The sequence below is a fragment of the Schistocerca serialis genome, chromosome 11 (assembly GCF_023864345.2).
Source record: "Schistocerca serialis cubense isolate TAMUIC-IGC-003099 chromosome 11, iqSchSeri2.2, whole genome shotgun sequence".
In the NCBI taxonomy this organism is placed as follows: Eukaryota; Metazoa; Arthropoda; class Insecta; order Orthoptera; family Acrididae; genus Schistocerca; species Schistocerca serialis.
Window position 1 is genome coordinate 169,828,153 of NC_064648.1, and position 15,218 is coordinate 169,843,370.

Below are 15,218 nucleotides of genomic sequence, written 5' to 3' on the forward strand. Positions count from 1 at the left end.
TATCAGATTTTCTTGTCGACTTACAACATACATAGTATTTATTCAGAAATTCATCCGCGGAATGGGAGTACTGAAGTATAAATAATTCCTATTTTTTAAATCTCAAATATTTAATTCAGAAGATATATCTTCGTGTATTTTTACGACTGTGTAATTTTCTCCTTTCTGCGGAAGACAAAGGCCAGGTTGTGCTTTCTCCCAGTAGCTGTATTTTTGAGTACTGTTACTGTTTGTAAATAACACCTGCCCCCCACAGCAAACTTCATATGAGGGCAAACGTATTTTGAAGCTATTTTTAGGATGTCTTAATTTTCTAAACATTTGCCAACATGAAGGCACGTGATGGACAGCAGATATTATATTGGGTTGTGGCATAAGTTCGTAGCGTTTTTCCACAAGTTTATTAAACACAACAGATACATGTAACACACACTTTAGTCATCAACAATGTTCTCTCCTTCGGTATTTACAACAATCTGTCAACGCTGGGGTAACTTTTCGATTATGCGACTGTAGAAACCACGTGGTTTGCGAAGAATTCGTCTAGTAATGTTCGGAGCACAATTTCAATCGGAAAGGGAGGTCTTTGAAGGTTGTTCAGTAGAGAGCAGAAAACTTGAGGATGCAAGATCAAGTGAACAAGATGGATGTGGAATGACTTCGCGACCTAACTACTGTATTTCTCCACTTACAACTGCTTTCTAAGAGCATCCACAGCCCCACGCATTATCTCCAAATGACGGAATGACGGCATGAACAGACGTGTTCAAATTATTAGACTAAACGAATTTTTTCTAAACCTTTACCGTTTTCAAATTATTAGACTAAAGGCATTTTTTCCAAAACTTCGCATTTATTACACATTTACATCCACATCCAGATTATGTTTGAACATTCAATACTTTGTATGCATGCCTTTGTTCTTAATCAACATTTCCATCCTGTTTGGCATAGTTTTTACTAACTTTTCACCTGACATTTTAATACCATTGTCACGGTACCAGATTTCCTCTAGTTTCTCCGTGATATCCTGTTTGGTGGTTATTGTAAATTTCCTTATCCTCTGCTTCACAATAGCCCATAAATTTTCAGTTGGGTTCATATCAGGGCTACTCCCCGGTCAGGGCAACACTTTCATTTGCTTTTTTTCCAAGTACTTGGAAACACTTTTGGCTTTGTGGTAAGGTGCCCCATCATGCATAGAAATGGCATATTTTTGGGAAACCACTAATTTACTTGGGGGAAAAGTTCCTTTTCGAGGATTTATTTATATTGTTCTTGCCTCATTGTCCCTTCAACAACGTGTAATCTGCCAGAACCTTTTCAGACATCACGTTCCAGACAATAGTGGGAGTTGGATGCGTCGCACATTACTGCACACATTCAGCTCCGAACTGTTCTCCAGGTCTGCGACGAACGTACTGGCTGCTGTCTTCCATCACAGTGAGTACAGATTCATCACTGAAGCATACCTCAAGCATGTGTGCAAAATTGCAAGTTAGAGAAGCTGGGAATAGTAGCATAGGAGACCTCAACAGTGCCAAAATTCAGATCTGCATTCCTTCAATATCAGTAAAAGATCATAATTTCAACCCAAAATTTCTATCTTCAGAGATAAGACCCACTTAATTTGCCATATCATTGCACATACCTTAGCCCAGAGTTCACACGTCCACTCCTGAAGTCGTTTAGCCCACTGCAATCTTTCGGTTTTCATCGTAGGTGTGGTTTTCTGTTCCTTCCTTCGTCGGCGCGCCTTTAAACTACATTCAAACAGCCTCTTCCTTACTGTCATAGGTGAAACTTAAACTTCCAAACCTTTCAGCTGATGGCTCATGTCTGTAGAAGTAAGTTTACGGTTCACTACTGCCATGTTTATAAAAAAACGAGATCGACCGGAAGAGCAAACTGGCTAAGCAGGGATGGCTAGAGGACAAATGTAAGGATGTACAGGCTTATCTCACTAGGGGTAAGATAGATACTGCCTACAGGAAAATTAGAGACACCTTTGGAGATAAGAGAACGACTTTTATGAATATCAAGAGCTCAGATGGAAAACCAGTTCTAAGCAAAGAAGGGAAAGCAGAAAGGTGGAAGGAGTATATAGAGGGTCTATACAAGGGCGATGTGCTTGAGGACAATATTATGGAAATGGAAGAGGATGCAGATGTAGATGAAGATGAAATTGGAGATACGATACTGCGTGAAGAGTTTGACAGAGCACTGAAATACCTGAGTCGAAACAAGGCCCCGGGAGTAGACAACATTCCATTGGAACTACTGACGGCCTTGGGAGAGCCAGTCCTGACAAAACTCTACCATCTGGTGAGCAAGATGTATGAAACAGGCGAAATACCCACAGACTTCAAGAAGAGTATAATAATTCCAATCCCAAAGAAAGCAGGTGTTGACAGATGTGAAAATTACCGAACTATCAGCTTAATAAGTCACAGCTGCAAAATACTAACACACATTCTTTACAGACGAATGGAAAAACTAGTAGAAGCCAACCTCGGGGAAGATCAGTTTGGATTCCGTAGAAACACTGGAACACGTGAGGCAATACTGACCTTACGACTTATCTTAGAAGAAAGATTAAGGAAGGGCAAACCTACGTTTCTAGCATTTGTAGACTTAGAGAAAGCTTTTGACAATGTTGACTGGAATACTCTCTTTCAAATTCTAAAGGTGGCAGGGGTAAAATACAGGGAGCGAAAGGCTATTTACAATTTGTACAGAAACCAGATGGCAGTTATAAGAGTCGAGGGACATGAAAGGGAAGCAGTGGTTGGGAAGGGAGTGAGACAGGGTTGTAGCCTCTCCCCGATGTTGTTCAATCTGTATATTGAGCAAGCAGTAAAGGAAACAAAAGAAAAATTCGGAGTAGGTATTAAAATCCATGGAGAAGAAATAAAAACTTTGAGGTTCGTCGATGACATTGTAATTCTGACAGAGACAGCAAAGGACTTGGAAGAGCAGTTGAACGGAATGGACAGTGTCTTGAAAGGAGGATATAAGATGAACATCAACAAAAGCAAAACGAGGATAATGGAATGTAGTCGAATTGAGTCAGGTGATGCTGAGGGAATTAGATTAGGAAATGAGACGCTTAAAGTAGTAAAGAAGTTTTGCTATTTGGGGAGCAAAATAACTGATGATGGTCAAAGTAGAGAGAATATAAAATGTAGACTGGCAATGGTAAGGAAAGCGTTTCTGAAGAAGAGAAATTTGTTAACATCGAGTATAGATTTAAGTGTCAGGAAGTCATTTCTGAAAGTATTTGTATGGATTGTAGTCATGTATGGAAGTGAAACATGGATGGTAAATAGTTTGGACAAGAAGAGAATAGAAGCTTTCGAAATGTGGTGCTACAGAATAATGCTGAACATGAGATCGGTAGATCATGTAACAAATGAGGAGATACTGAATTGGGGAGAAGACGATATTGTGGTAGAACCTGACTAGAAGAAGGAGTCGGTTGGTAGGACTCATACTGAGACATCAAGGGATCACCAATTCAGTACTGGAGGGCAGCGTGGAGGGTAAAAATCGTAGAGGGAGACCAAGAGATGAATATACTAAGCAGATTCAGAAGGATGTAGGCTGCAGTAGGTACTGGAAGATGAAGAAGCTTGCACAGGATAGAGTAGCATGGAGAGCTGCGTCAAGCCAGTCTCAGGACTGAAGACCACAACAACAACAACAAGACATATGGACAAAGTTTAAGCTGAGGTTATATCGCAGTCTGGAGAAGTGTGCGGATTAAAGACGGAAAAGACCCGCCGTGGTTTAATAACAAACTTTGGAAAGTCTTGAGGAAACAGATATTGTTACTCTCTTCAAAGAAGAACGCGAAAATGCCAATAGATAAGACAGTAGAAATTCATGCGTCTATAAAACGATCGACGTCCTAGACCTACAACTTCCATCGTCATAGGTTAGAGAATTACCTTGTCGAAAACCCAAGAACTGCGTAAAGTCTCTTAGTGGGTCGAGAGTGGCAGTAGAAGACGGCAAAAGGAAAGCTGAAGTTTTAAAATCCCTGTCTCACAAGCAGTTCACACTGGATGATCATACAAACGCATCGTGGATTGGCCAGTGGAGACACTTCCATAGGGAGGAGATACAGTGAGATGACAAAAGTCATGGGACACCTCCTAATAGCGCGTCGGACCTTTTTTTCCCGGCATAGTCCAGCAATTCGACGTGGCGTGGAGTCAACAAGTCGTTGGAAGTTCACTGCAGAAATATTGAGCCATCCTGCCTCTACAGCCGTACATAATTGCGGAAGTGTTGCCGGTGAAGGGTTATTTGCACGAACTGACCTCTCTATTATGTGCCATAAACATTCGATGGGATCCATGTTGGGCGATCTGGGTGGCGAAATCGTCCACTCGAACTGTGAAGAATGTTCTTGAAACCAGTCGCGAATAACACCCAGTGACGTGTCTGCAAACTTGAGGTCCAATATTGGCTGCAAATGGTCTCCAAGTAGCCAAAAATAACCATTTCCAGTCAACGATCGGTTCAGTTGGACCAGAGAACCCAGTGCATTCCATGTAAACACAGGCCACACCATTACACAGCCACCAGCAGCCTGCACAGTGCCTTATTGACAACTTTGGCCCATGGCTTCATGGGGTCTGCGCCGCGCTCAAAGCATGACATCAGGTCTTACCAACTGGAATCGGGACTCAGCTGACCAGCCCGCGGTTTTCCAGTCGTCCAGGGTCCAACCTATACCGTCACGAACCCAGGAGAGGCACTGCAGGCGATGTTGTGCTGTTAGCCAAGACACTCGCATCGGTCGTCTGCTGCCACAGCCCATTAAAGCCAAATTTCGTCGAACTGTCCTAACGCATACGTCCGACGTACGTCCCACATCGTCTTCTGCTGTTATTTGACGCAGTGTTGCTTGTCTGTTAGCACCGACAACCCTACGCAGACGCCGCTGCTCTCGGTCGTTAAGTGAAGGCTGTCGGCCACTGCTTTGTCTGCAGTGAGACGTAATGCCTGGTAGCTGGTATTCTCGGCAGACTGTTGACAATGTGCGTCATGGAATATGGAATTCTGTAACTATTTCCGGAATGGAATCTCCCATGTGTCTACTATTCTGGTTTCGAAGTCTGTTACTGCCGATCTTGCAGCCATGATTGCGTCGGACAACTATTCACATATTCATGTGAACACGATACTGCTGTCATGTGTATACAGGGTGTTAGAAAAAGGTACGGCCAAACTTTCAGGAAACATTCCTCACACACAAATAAAAAAGGTATGTTATATGGACATGTGTCCGGAAACGCTTAATTTCCATGTTAGAGCTCATTTTAGTTTCGTCAGTAACGTACTGTACTTCCACGATTCACCGCCAGTTGGCTCAATTGAAGGAAGGTAATGTTGACTTCGGTGCCTGTGTTGACATGCGGCTCATTGCTCTACAGTACTAGCATCGAGCACATCAGTACGTAGCATCGACAGGTTAGTGTTCATCACGAACGTGGTCTTGCAGTCAGTGCAATGTTTACAAATGCCGAGTTGGCAGATGCCCACTTGATGTACGGATTAGCACGGGGCAATAGCCGTGGCGCGGTACGTTTGTATCGAGACAGATTTCCAGAACTAAGGTGTCCCGACAGGAAGACGTTCGAAGCAACCGATCGGCGTCTTAGGGAGCACGGAATATTCCAGCCTATGACTCGCGACTGGGGAAGACCTAGAACGACGAGGACACCTGCAACGGACGAGGGAATTCTTCGTGCAGTTGACGGTAACCCTAATGTCAGCGTCAGAGAAGTTGCTGCTGTACAAGGTAACGTTGACCACGTCACTGTATGGAGAGTGCTACGGGAGAACCAGTTGTTTCCGTACCGTGTACAGCGTGTGCAGGCACTATCAGCAGCTGATTGGCCCCACGGGTACACTTCTGCGAATGGTTCATCCGACAATGCGTCAATCCTCATTTCAGTGCAAATGTTCTCTTTACGGATGAGGCTTCATTCCGACGTGATCAAATTGTAAATTTTCCACAATCAACATGTGTGGGCTGACGAGAATCCGCACGCAATTGTGCAATCACGTCATCAACACAGATTTTCTGTGAACGTTTGGGCAGGCATTGTTGGTGATGTCTCGATTGGGCCCCAAGTTCTTCCACCTACGCTCAATGGAGCACGTTATCACGATTTCATACGGGATACTCTACCTGTGCTGCTAGAACATGAGCCTTTACAAGTACGACACAACATTCGGTTCGTGCGCGACGGAGCTCCTGCACATTTCAGTCGAAGTGTTCGTACGCTTCTCGACAACAGATTCGGTGACCGACGGATTTGTAGAGGCGGACCAATTCCGTGGCCTCCACGCTCTCCTGACCTCAACCCTCTCCACTTTCATTTATGGGGGCATTTGAAAGCTCTCGTCTACGCAACCCCGGTACCAAATGTAGAGACTCTTCGTGCTCGTATTGTGGACGGCTGTGATACAATACGCCATTCTCCAGGGCTGCATCAGCGCATCAGGGATTCCGTGCGACGGACGGTGGATGCACGTATCCTCGCTAACGGAGGACATTTTGAACATTTCCTGTAACAAAGTGTGTGAAGTCACGCTGGTACGTTCTGTTGCTGTGTGTTTCCATTCCGTGATTAATGTGGTTTGAAGAGAAGTAATAAAGTAAGCTCTAACATGGAAAGTAAGCGTTTCCGGACACATGCCCACGTAATATATTTTCTTTCTTTGTGTTTGAGGAATGTTTCCTGAAAGTTTGGCCGTACCTTTTTGTAACTCACTGTATGTGGATATCACGATCCCATGAGTTTTGCCACCTCATGAAGGAAAAGCTATCCCTGAAGTCGAGAAGCAACTGAAAACAGTTAAGTCGCAAGACCCTGTGGAATACATGTTAACACTTCTTTACAGTTAGTACTCTACAGCATTGTCCCTGTAGTTAGCTTGTTTGTATAGCGAATCTGTCACCCAGCGTAAAGTCGTAAGCGGATGGAAGAAAGCGCAAATGAGTTATGTATTGACTGCAACGCACAGAGCGTTCGTACGAACATGGGAAAGTGTCACAGAAGTCATTCTTTCATTTGTTGTTCAAGTCGTGCCCTACATTGGTTTGAATGTTTCTTGCGTCGTCAAAGCATTGACCATTCACATGAATTTCGGCAGGCACTTTATTCGTACTGATATCACTAACTCTCTGCAAACGTGATCACTTTTCCAGAAAAGAATTGACTGTTGAAGAATGTCTTCAATGCTGGACTCGGACATGATGCTCCATTACAATTTCTAACACAACTAATTTGACACAATACGGCCGCACGATCACTGTTTAACAGTACCTGTTCACAACTTACTGGTCGAATGCACGTCTGATGCTTAAAGCTTTTATTTCAAACTGCCATCGTAGTTCCTGTGCTGACGTCAGTTATATGCCAGGAATTACATCCGTGTCAGAACTTTTTGGATGGTATATATATATATATATATATATATATATATATATATATATGTGTGTGTGTGTGTGTGTGTGTGTGTGTGTGTGTGTGTGTGTGTATACAGGGTTATTACAAATGATTGAAGCGATTTCACAGCTCTACAATAACTTTATTATCTGAGATATTTTCACAATGCTTTGCACACACATACAAAAACTCAAAAAGTTTTTTTAGGCATTCACAAATGTTCGATATGTGCCCCTTTAGTGACTCGGCAGACATCAAGCCGATAATCAAGTTCCTCGCACACTCGGTGCAGCATGTCCCCATCAATGAGTTCGAAAGCATCGTTGATGCGAGCTCGCAGTTCTGGCACGTTTCTTGGTCGAGGAGGTTTAAACACTGAATCTTTCACATAACCCCACAGAAAGAAATCGCACAGGGTTAAGTCGGGAGAGCGTGGAGGCCATGACACGAATTGCTGATCATGATCTCCACCACGACCGATCCATCGGTTTTCCAATCTCCTGTTTAAGAAATGCCGAACATCATGATGGAAGTGCGGTGGAGCACCATCCTGTTGAAAGATGAAGTCGGCGCTGTCGGTCTCCAGTTGTGGCGTGAGCCAATTTTCCAGCATGTCCAGATACACGTGTCCTGTAACGTTTTTTTTTTTCGCAGAAGAAAAAGGGGCCGTAAACTTTAAATCGTGAGATTGCACAAAGCACGTTAACTTTTGGTGAGTTGCGAATTTGCTGCACGAATGCGTGAGGATTCTGTACCGCCCAGATTCGCACATTGTGTCCGTTCACTTCACCATTAAGAAAAAATGTTGCTTCATCACTGAAAACAAGTTTCGCACTGAACGCATCCTCTTCCATGAGCTGTTGCAACCGCGCCGAAAATTCGAAGCGTTCGACTTTGTCATCGGGTGTCAGGCCTTGTAGCAATTGTAAACTTTAAGGCTTCTGCTTTAGCCTTTTCCGTAAGATTTTCCAAACCGTCGGGTGTGGTACGTTTAGCTCCCTGCTTGCTTTATTCGTCGACTTCCGCCGGCTACGCGTGAAACTTGCCCGCACGCGTTCAACCGTTTCTTCGTTCACTGCAGGCCGACCCGTCGATTTCCCCTTACAGAGGCATCCAGAAGCTTTAAACTGCGCATACCATCGCCGAATGCAGTTAGCAGTTGGTGGATCTTCGTTGAACTTCGTCCTGAAGTGTCGTTGCACTGTTATGACTGACTGCTGTGAGTGCATTTCAAGCACGACATACGCTTTCTCGGCTCCTGTCGCCATTTTGTCTCACTGCGCTCTCGAGCGCTCTGGCGGCAGAAACCTGAAGTGCGGCTTCAGCCGAACAAAACTTTGTGAGTTTTTCTACGTATCTGTAGTGTGTCGTGACCATATGTCAATGAATGGAGCTACAGTGAATTTATGAAATCGCTTCAATCATTTGTAATAGCCATATATATATATATATATATATATATATATATATATATAAAAAAAATCGGAAAAATCATCAAGGGGGGGCAGCAAGCCTTGGTGTTATGAGTACGAACCGAGCAGTAAAAGAAATGGTGAAATTCACGTTGACACTCCTACACTTTCTCAGATTACTATTAACATTGTGTCCATGATCATTAACATGCAGCGTGAACACAAGTGTAACAATACATTTCCCCATGGTACCCCAGAAATTACTCCTACATAATGTCAGCAGCATGTCTGTCGAAGGTACCACGATCTATCGACCGTCCCAGGAAATGCTCAATGCTGTTACTAATTTAGCTTGATACAAAATGTAAGTGTGGTTCTCAGCCGAATTCTTTTTCAGAATGTGTAGGGATCATCGAATCGTGTAATAGGATCATGGTCGGTTTTGTAACTAAGAGGTGTGGAAAATTTCTTTGGCATTTGGCTTGCCGGAAGAGTTGTTACTCAGTTGTGAAGGTATTCAGCATTACCCTAACGTGTGGTATGAGGGACAGTCACATGAAAACCGAAATCCCGCCACAGCCGGACCTCAGAATGGTTCCACTCACAGGTAATGACCACTTGTACCACACAGAGACGACGCGGTCGACTCCTGTTTCCTAGAACATGGTCGGCCGCTGACGCATCCGTAACCACACACAGCCTCGCACTTCGTCATCCCACTGAAACTGAAGTCCATGCATGTGTGTCTTGAGGCCGCCAGAGATGGAAAAATCACACGATCGAAGATCCAGCCTGCACTGTGGGTGTTCCAATGTTTCCCAACCAAATCGCCGAAGCATAGCCTTCATCCGATTAGCAGTGTGGGTGCGCGCAACAGGATGATGCAGTGAGACAGCCTGTGGGCAAACCCCAAGCCCAGCGGTTTAAACATCACACATCTCCCCCCCACCAAAGAAATCTGAAGCTGTTCACACGAGTTCCAGTAAGGTCATTGCACCATCAATTAGGGCGGTTCACAGACAACAACTCAAGGACACATGTTATTCCAAAACGTTATCGTGGAAGTAGGGGCCAGGAGGTGCTGGTGAAATAAAACACACTACTAAAGACACCTTTTTATTTTAAAGACTTTCTCAATAATAAATTTTTAAGTCTGGCATTTAAAAAAAAAATTTCCAATAGCTGACAAATTTTCTTTATGAAAAGGAGATTTCAAGGTATGACGTTAACAACTTCCCAATAATAAGATTTTAAACTTATCACATATATATATATATATATATACACAGGGTGTTTCAAAAATGACCGGTATATTTGAAATGACAATAAAAACTAAACGAGCAGCGATAGAATTACACCGTTTGTTGCGATATGCTTGGGACAACAGTACATTTTCAGGCGGACAAACTTTCGAAATTACAGTAGTTACAATTTTCAACAACAGATGGCGCTGCAAGTGATGTGAAAGATATAGAAGACAACGCAGTCTGTGGGTGCGCCATTCTGTACGTCGTCTTTCTGCTGTAAGCGTGTGCTGTTCACAACGTGCAAGTGTGCTGTAGACAACATGGTTTATTCCTTAGAACAGAGGATTTTTCTGGTGTTGGAATTCCACCGCCTACAACACAGTGTTGTTGCAACAAGACGAAGTTTTCAACGGAGATTTAATGTAACCAAAGGACCGAAAAGCGATACAATAAAGGATCTGTTTGAAAAATTTCAACGGAGTGGGAACGTGACGGATGAACGTGCAGGAAAGGTAGGGCGACCGCGTACGGCAACCACAGAGGGCAACGCGCAGCTAGTGCAGCAGGTGATCCGACAGCGGCCTCGGGTTTCCGTTCGCCGTGTTGCAGCTGCGGTCCAAATGACGCCAACGTCCACGTGTCGTCTCATGCGCCAGAGTTTACACCTCTATCCGTACAAAATTCAAACGCGGCAACCCCTCAGCGCCGCTACCATTGCTGCACGAGAGACATTCGCTAACGATATAGTGCACAGGATTGATGACGGCGATATGCAAGTGGGCAGCATTTGGTTTACTGACGAAGCTTATTTTTACCTGGACGGCTTCGTCAATAAACAGAACTGGCGCATATGGGGAACCGAAAAGCCCCATGTTGCAGTCCCATCGTCCCCGCATCCTCAAAACGTACTGGTCTGGGCCGCCATTTCTTCCAAAGGAATCATTGGCCCATTTTTCAGATCCGAAACGATTACTGCATCACGCTATCTGGACATTCTTCGTGAATTTGTGGCGGTACAAACTGCCTTAGACGACACTGCGAACACCTCGTGGTTTATGCAAGATGGTGCCCGGCCACATCGCACGGCCGACGTCTTTAATTCCCTGAATGAATATTTCGATGATCGTGTGATTGCTTTGGGCTATCCGAAACATACAGGAGGCGGCGTGGATTGGCCTCCCTATTCGCCAGACGTGAACCCCTGTGACTTCTTTCTGTGGGGAGACTTGAAAGACCAGGTGTACCGCCAAAATCCACAAACAATTAAACAGCTGAAGCAGTACATCTCATCTGCATGTGAAGCCATTCCGCCAGACACGTTGTCAAAGGTTTCGGGTACTTTCATTTGGAGACTACGCCATATTATTGCTACGCATAGTGGATATGTGGAAAATATCGTACTATAGAGTTTCCCAGACCGCAGCGCCATCTGTTGTTGAAAATTGTAACTACTGTAATTTCGAAAGTTTGTCTGCCTGAAAATGTACTGTTGTCCCAAGCATATTGCAACAAACGGTGTATTTCTATTGCTGCTCGTTTAGTTTTTATTGCCGTTTCAAATATACCGGTTGTTTTTGAATATATATATATATATATATATATATATATATATATATATATATATATTTAAAATCCCTTAAAAAAATCTTTAAGTAGCTAGTTTTTACTAAAGTTAAAACAGTTGTGTCTTGCCAATTAAATAACTTATATTACACCTGTCAATTGTTACAAGATAAATGTGAATGAGCCAGGACACAAACCTTCACCCCTTAAAGGTAGTTCCCAAAAAAAATGTTCCTTAGCTTGGTGGGGGAGTGACACGTCTATAGGGGCCCAGATCACAATAGTCGGAATAGTTACCGGTGGTCTACAGGGCCGCAGCAGATCAGCCCCAAAACTTGCATTGCAAGCCGCCACCTCCCCGAGTTACCCAAAACCAGAAGATGTAGCGAGGGCGGTGGCTGCACGGACTCCGAACCACAGGGACACACGACAGCGACCCTAAATCACCCAGTCAAGGTGTAACGAAACATCTCGACCGAGAAGCAGTTACCACATTCCTGCGGACGATATATAAAACAGTACTCAAATTCTCACACTCCACCCCAGTGCCGGGAACACTTTGCACTTCCGTATGTTCGTCGGAGCCAGCCGCTGCCAGTGGTTTCAGCGGCCGATAAGAAGACACACGGTCCCACGCGCTGATCTCCTGCACCACGGCCTCTAAGCTTCACGAGCCGCGTACTTGCGGGTCAGGCAGACTCAGCCCCTGACAGCCGAGAGGTCGGCCACAGCACGTGGCGAGCAGCTGACGACCCCAAACAACAGGGGGCCCGCTCACGCCACCACCTCTTTCGGTCACCGCTCAGTACGTACTCGTCGATCTTCACGTGACTGTACACGTGCGCCGGATGGTGGTAGCGATCCACCAAAGGACGTGCCAAACTGAAAGGGCCACTGCAAACACTAGATGTGAAGCGCTTTTGGAAGAGCCGGACAAAACTACAGCTCAGTCACGGTGACCGCCCCCTTCGTCTACAGGGGCTCTCGTGCTCGAGCGTGCAGCCGCAGTCAGGCTGCAGAACTAAAAACACAGTATGTGGAAGCTGCAGTGTGCCACGAAGTCAAAACACGAATGCAGTCTGGCAGAGTCACCCTCTTGCACGACGGCACCTGGCCCCGCACTGTCAAGTGATTGGGTTGAGCAACTTTGGAACATCCTCTACACAGCCCAGATCTTTCACCGTGCGATTCTCACATCGTTGGCCACCCAAAGGATGTCGGTTTTAGTCAGACGAGGAAGTCTGCCGCATGTGGGTCGGGGTCGGGTTGTTTCAGGGAAGAGACTAAACAGCGAGGTCGTCGGTCTCGTCGGCTTAGGGAAGGATGGTGAACGACGCTGTGCCCTTTCAAAGGTACCATCCCAGCATTTGCCTGGAGCGATTTAGGGAGATGACGGGAAACCTAAATCATGATGGCCGGACGTGGGATTGAACCGTCGTCCTCCCGAATGTGAGTCCAGTGTGGTGACCACTGCACCATTCGCTCGGTAGACGGGGAAGTGGAAGAGTTGGTGCAGTTGTGGATTTGCCAGTGCTCGGCCACTTTCTACAGAACAGGAATTCACTCTGTCACCTCCAAGCACATGGGGTAGCCATATGGTCCGAAGCGCCTTGCCACGGTTCGCACTGCACCCCCCCCCCCCGTTTGAGATTCGAGTCCTTCCTCGGGCCTGGGTGTGTGTGTTGTCTGTAGCATAACTTAGTTTAAGTTAGATTAAGTAGTGTGTAATACTAGGGACTGATGACATGAATGCTTTTGTTGGTGACTTACCACCACCACCACCACCACCACCACCACCACAATAACTGTCTTGATGCATGTGGTGATTACTTTCAAATGGGAACATTCCATGGTCCCATTGAGGTAGGTCTTTGGGTTTCATTCGACTTCCCCTTATAGAGTCGTAATTCCCCTCCGCGGTCCACCTCGCAGCAGTTCCTCAGGCAGCGTAGTCAGTGGGGCATAGCTGGTGTGGTGTTGTGCGCCCGAGCATGTCGCGAGACCTCCAGTGCTGATGACCTCAATGGTTTCGTCCCATAGTAACCTACCGCCACCACCACCACCACCACCACCACCACCACCACCACCACCACCACAAGCACAATAACTATATTGATGCATGTGGTGTTTACTTTCAAATGGAAACATCCCACGGTCCCGTTGTGGAGGGTCTTTGGGTTTCATTCGACTTCCCCTCGTAGAGTCGTAATTACCCTCCGCCGTCCACCTCGCGGCGGTCCCTCAGGCAACGTAGTCAGTGGGGCGTAGCCGGTGTGGTGTCAGGAGACCGCCAGCGGTGCCAGCGCGGAGTACCGCAGGTCCGCGTGCTGTGCCGCAGGGAACACCGCGGACGGCAAGCTCTCGCCGCCGCCGGCGTCGGCGTCGGACGACAGCTCGACGGCGGGCGTGGCCGTGGGGGCGGGCGATGCCGCCCCCCTAGTCCGCCGCCGGCGACAGCGCACGCCCGCCGCCTCCGACAGCGACGACACCGACGACGACGGCGTGCGCCTCTCGCCGGCCGACATCGAGCGCTACCGCAAGCTGGTGCTGCTGCACGGTGCGTACCGCAGCCCCGGCGGGCTCCCCGCTGCATGTTTAGCCTGATGCGTTTCGTCCGCAATACGGTTCTCCCTCTTCAGGAGCTCACTATCGACGTATTAAAGCGATCCGGATTTTCGCCGGCCGACTTCCAGTGGTACTGCGAGCCGGTGTCGCTCCACAGTGCGTACCACGGCACCGTCAGTCTGCTCCGCTGCATGCCTAGTCTGACACTTTCCGTCCGCAGTGCGGTGCTCCGTCTTCGAAGATGTGGTCTGTGAATCTGTGAAATTAGTCTCTACACTTGTCAGCCAACAGTGGTGTTGCTCACGGTAAGTACTTTATCCCAGCAGATTCCTCTGTTGCATATGTAGCCTGACGTTTCTTCCACAGTGCAGTTCTCCATCCTCAGGAATCTGCTCTCAGTATATTAAACTCATCCAGACTCTCACTGGTCAACATGCTGCACAGCCACAACTCGTGCTGCTACAGAGCTGCTCTGCTGCATACCTACTCCTACGTTTCGAATGCAATGCGTTTTTCCATCTTTGTGGATGTAAACCAATCCAGACGCTTGCAAGCCAACATGGAGCGCTACCGCAAGCTGGTGCTGCTCACGGTGCGTACCAAAGCCCTAGCCTTGTCTGACACATTTCTTCTGCTGTACAATGCTCCATCTCTGTGAGTGTACTCTCCACATATTGAACCACACTAGACTCCTGCAAGCCGACATAAAGCGCTGGTGCTGCTGCACAGTGCCAGCAATCTTCTCCACTGCATGCCCAGTCTGTCACGTTTCATCCGCAGTGCAATGCTCCACCCTCAGGAATGTATGAGGGGAATTCCGGGAGGTGGTGGCGCTACATGTAGTCTTCAAAATGGCGCCTCTATCGGCAGACCATGGAGCTGTTATTGAGTTTGTTTTGATGGGAAACCAGGGCATGACAGGTATTCATAAGCGCTTCCAGAATGTATATGGAGACCTGACA

The 15,218-nt window shown here is 46.4% G+C and overlaps 1 protein-coding gene across 1 annotated transcript in view; it reads left to right on the forward strand.

Annotated features, from left to right (window-relative positions):
• Positions 1 to 14,295, forward strand: part of LOC126426597 (mucin-5AC-like) — a 76,007-nt gene extending 61,712 nt beyond the window's left edge. The window contains exon 4 of the mRNA XM_050088491.1: positions 14,030 to 14,295. Within this exon, the coding sequence (XP_049944448.1) occupies positions 14,030 to 14,295 (266 nt within the window). The remainder of the gene's footprint in view (positions 1 to 14,029) is intronic.
• Positions 14,296 to 15,218: the final 923 nt, after the last annotated feature.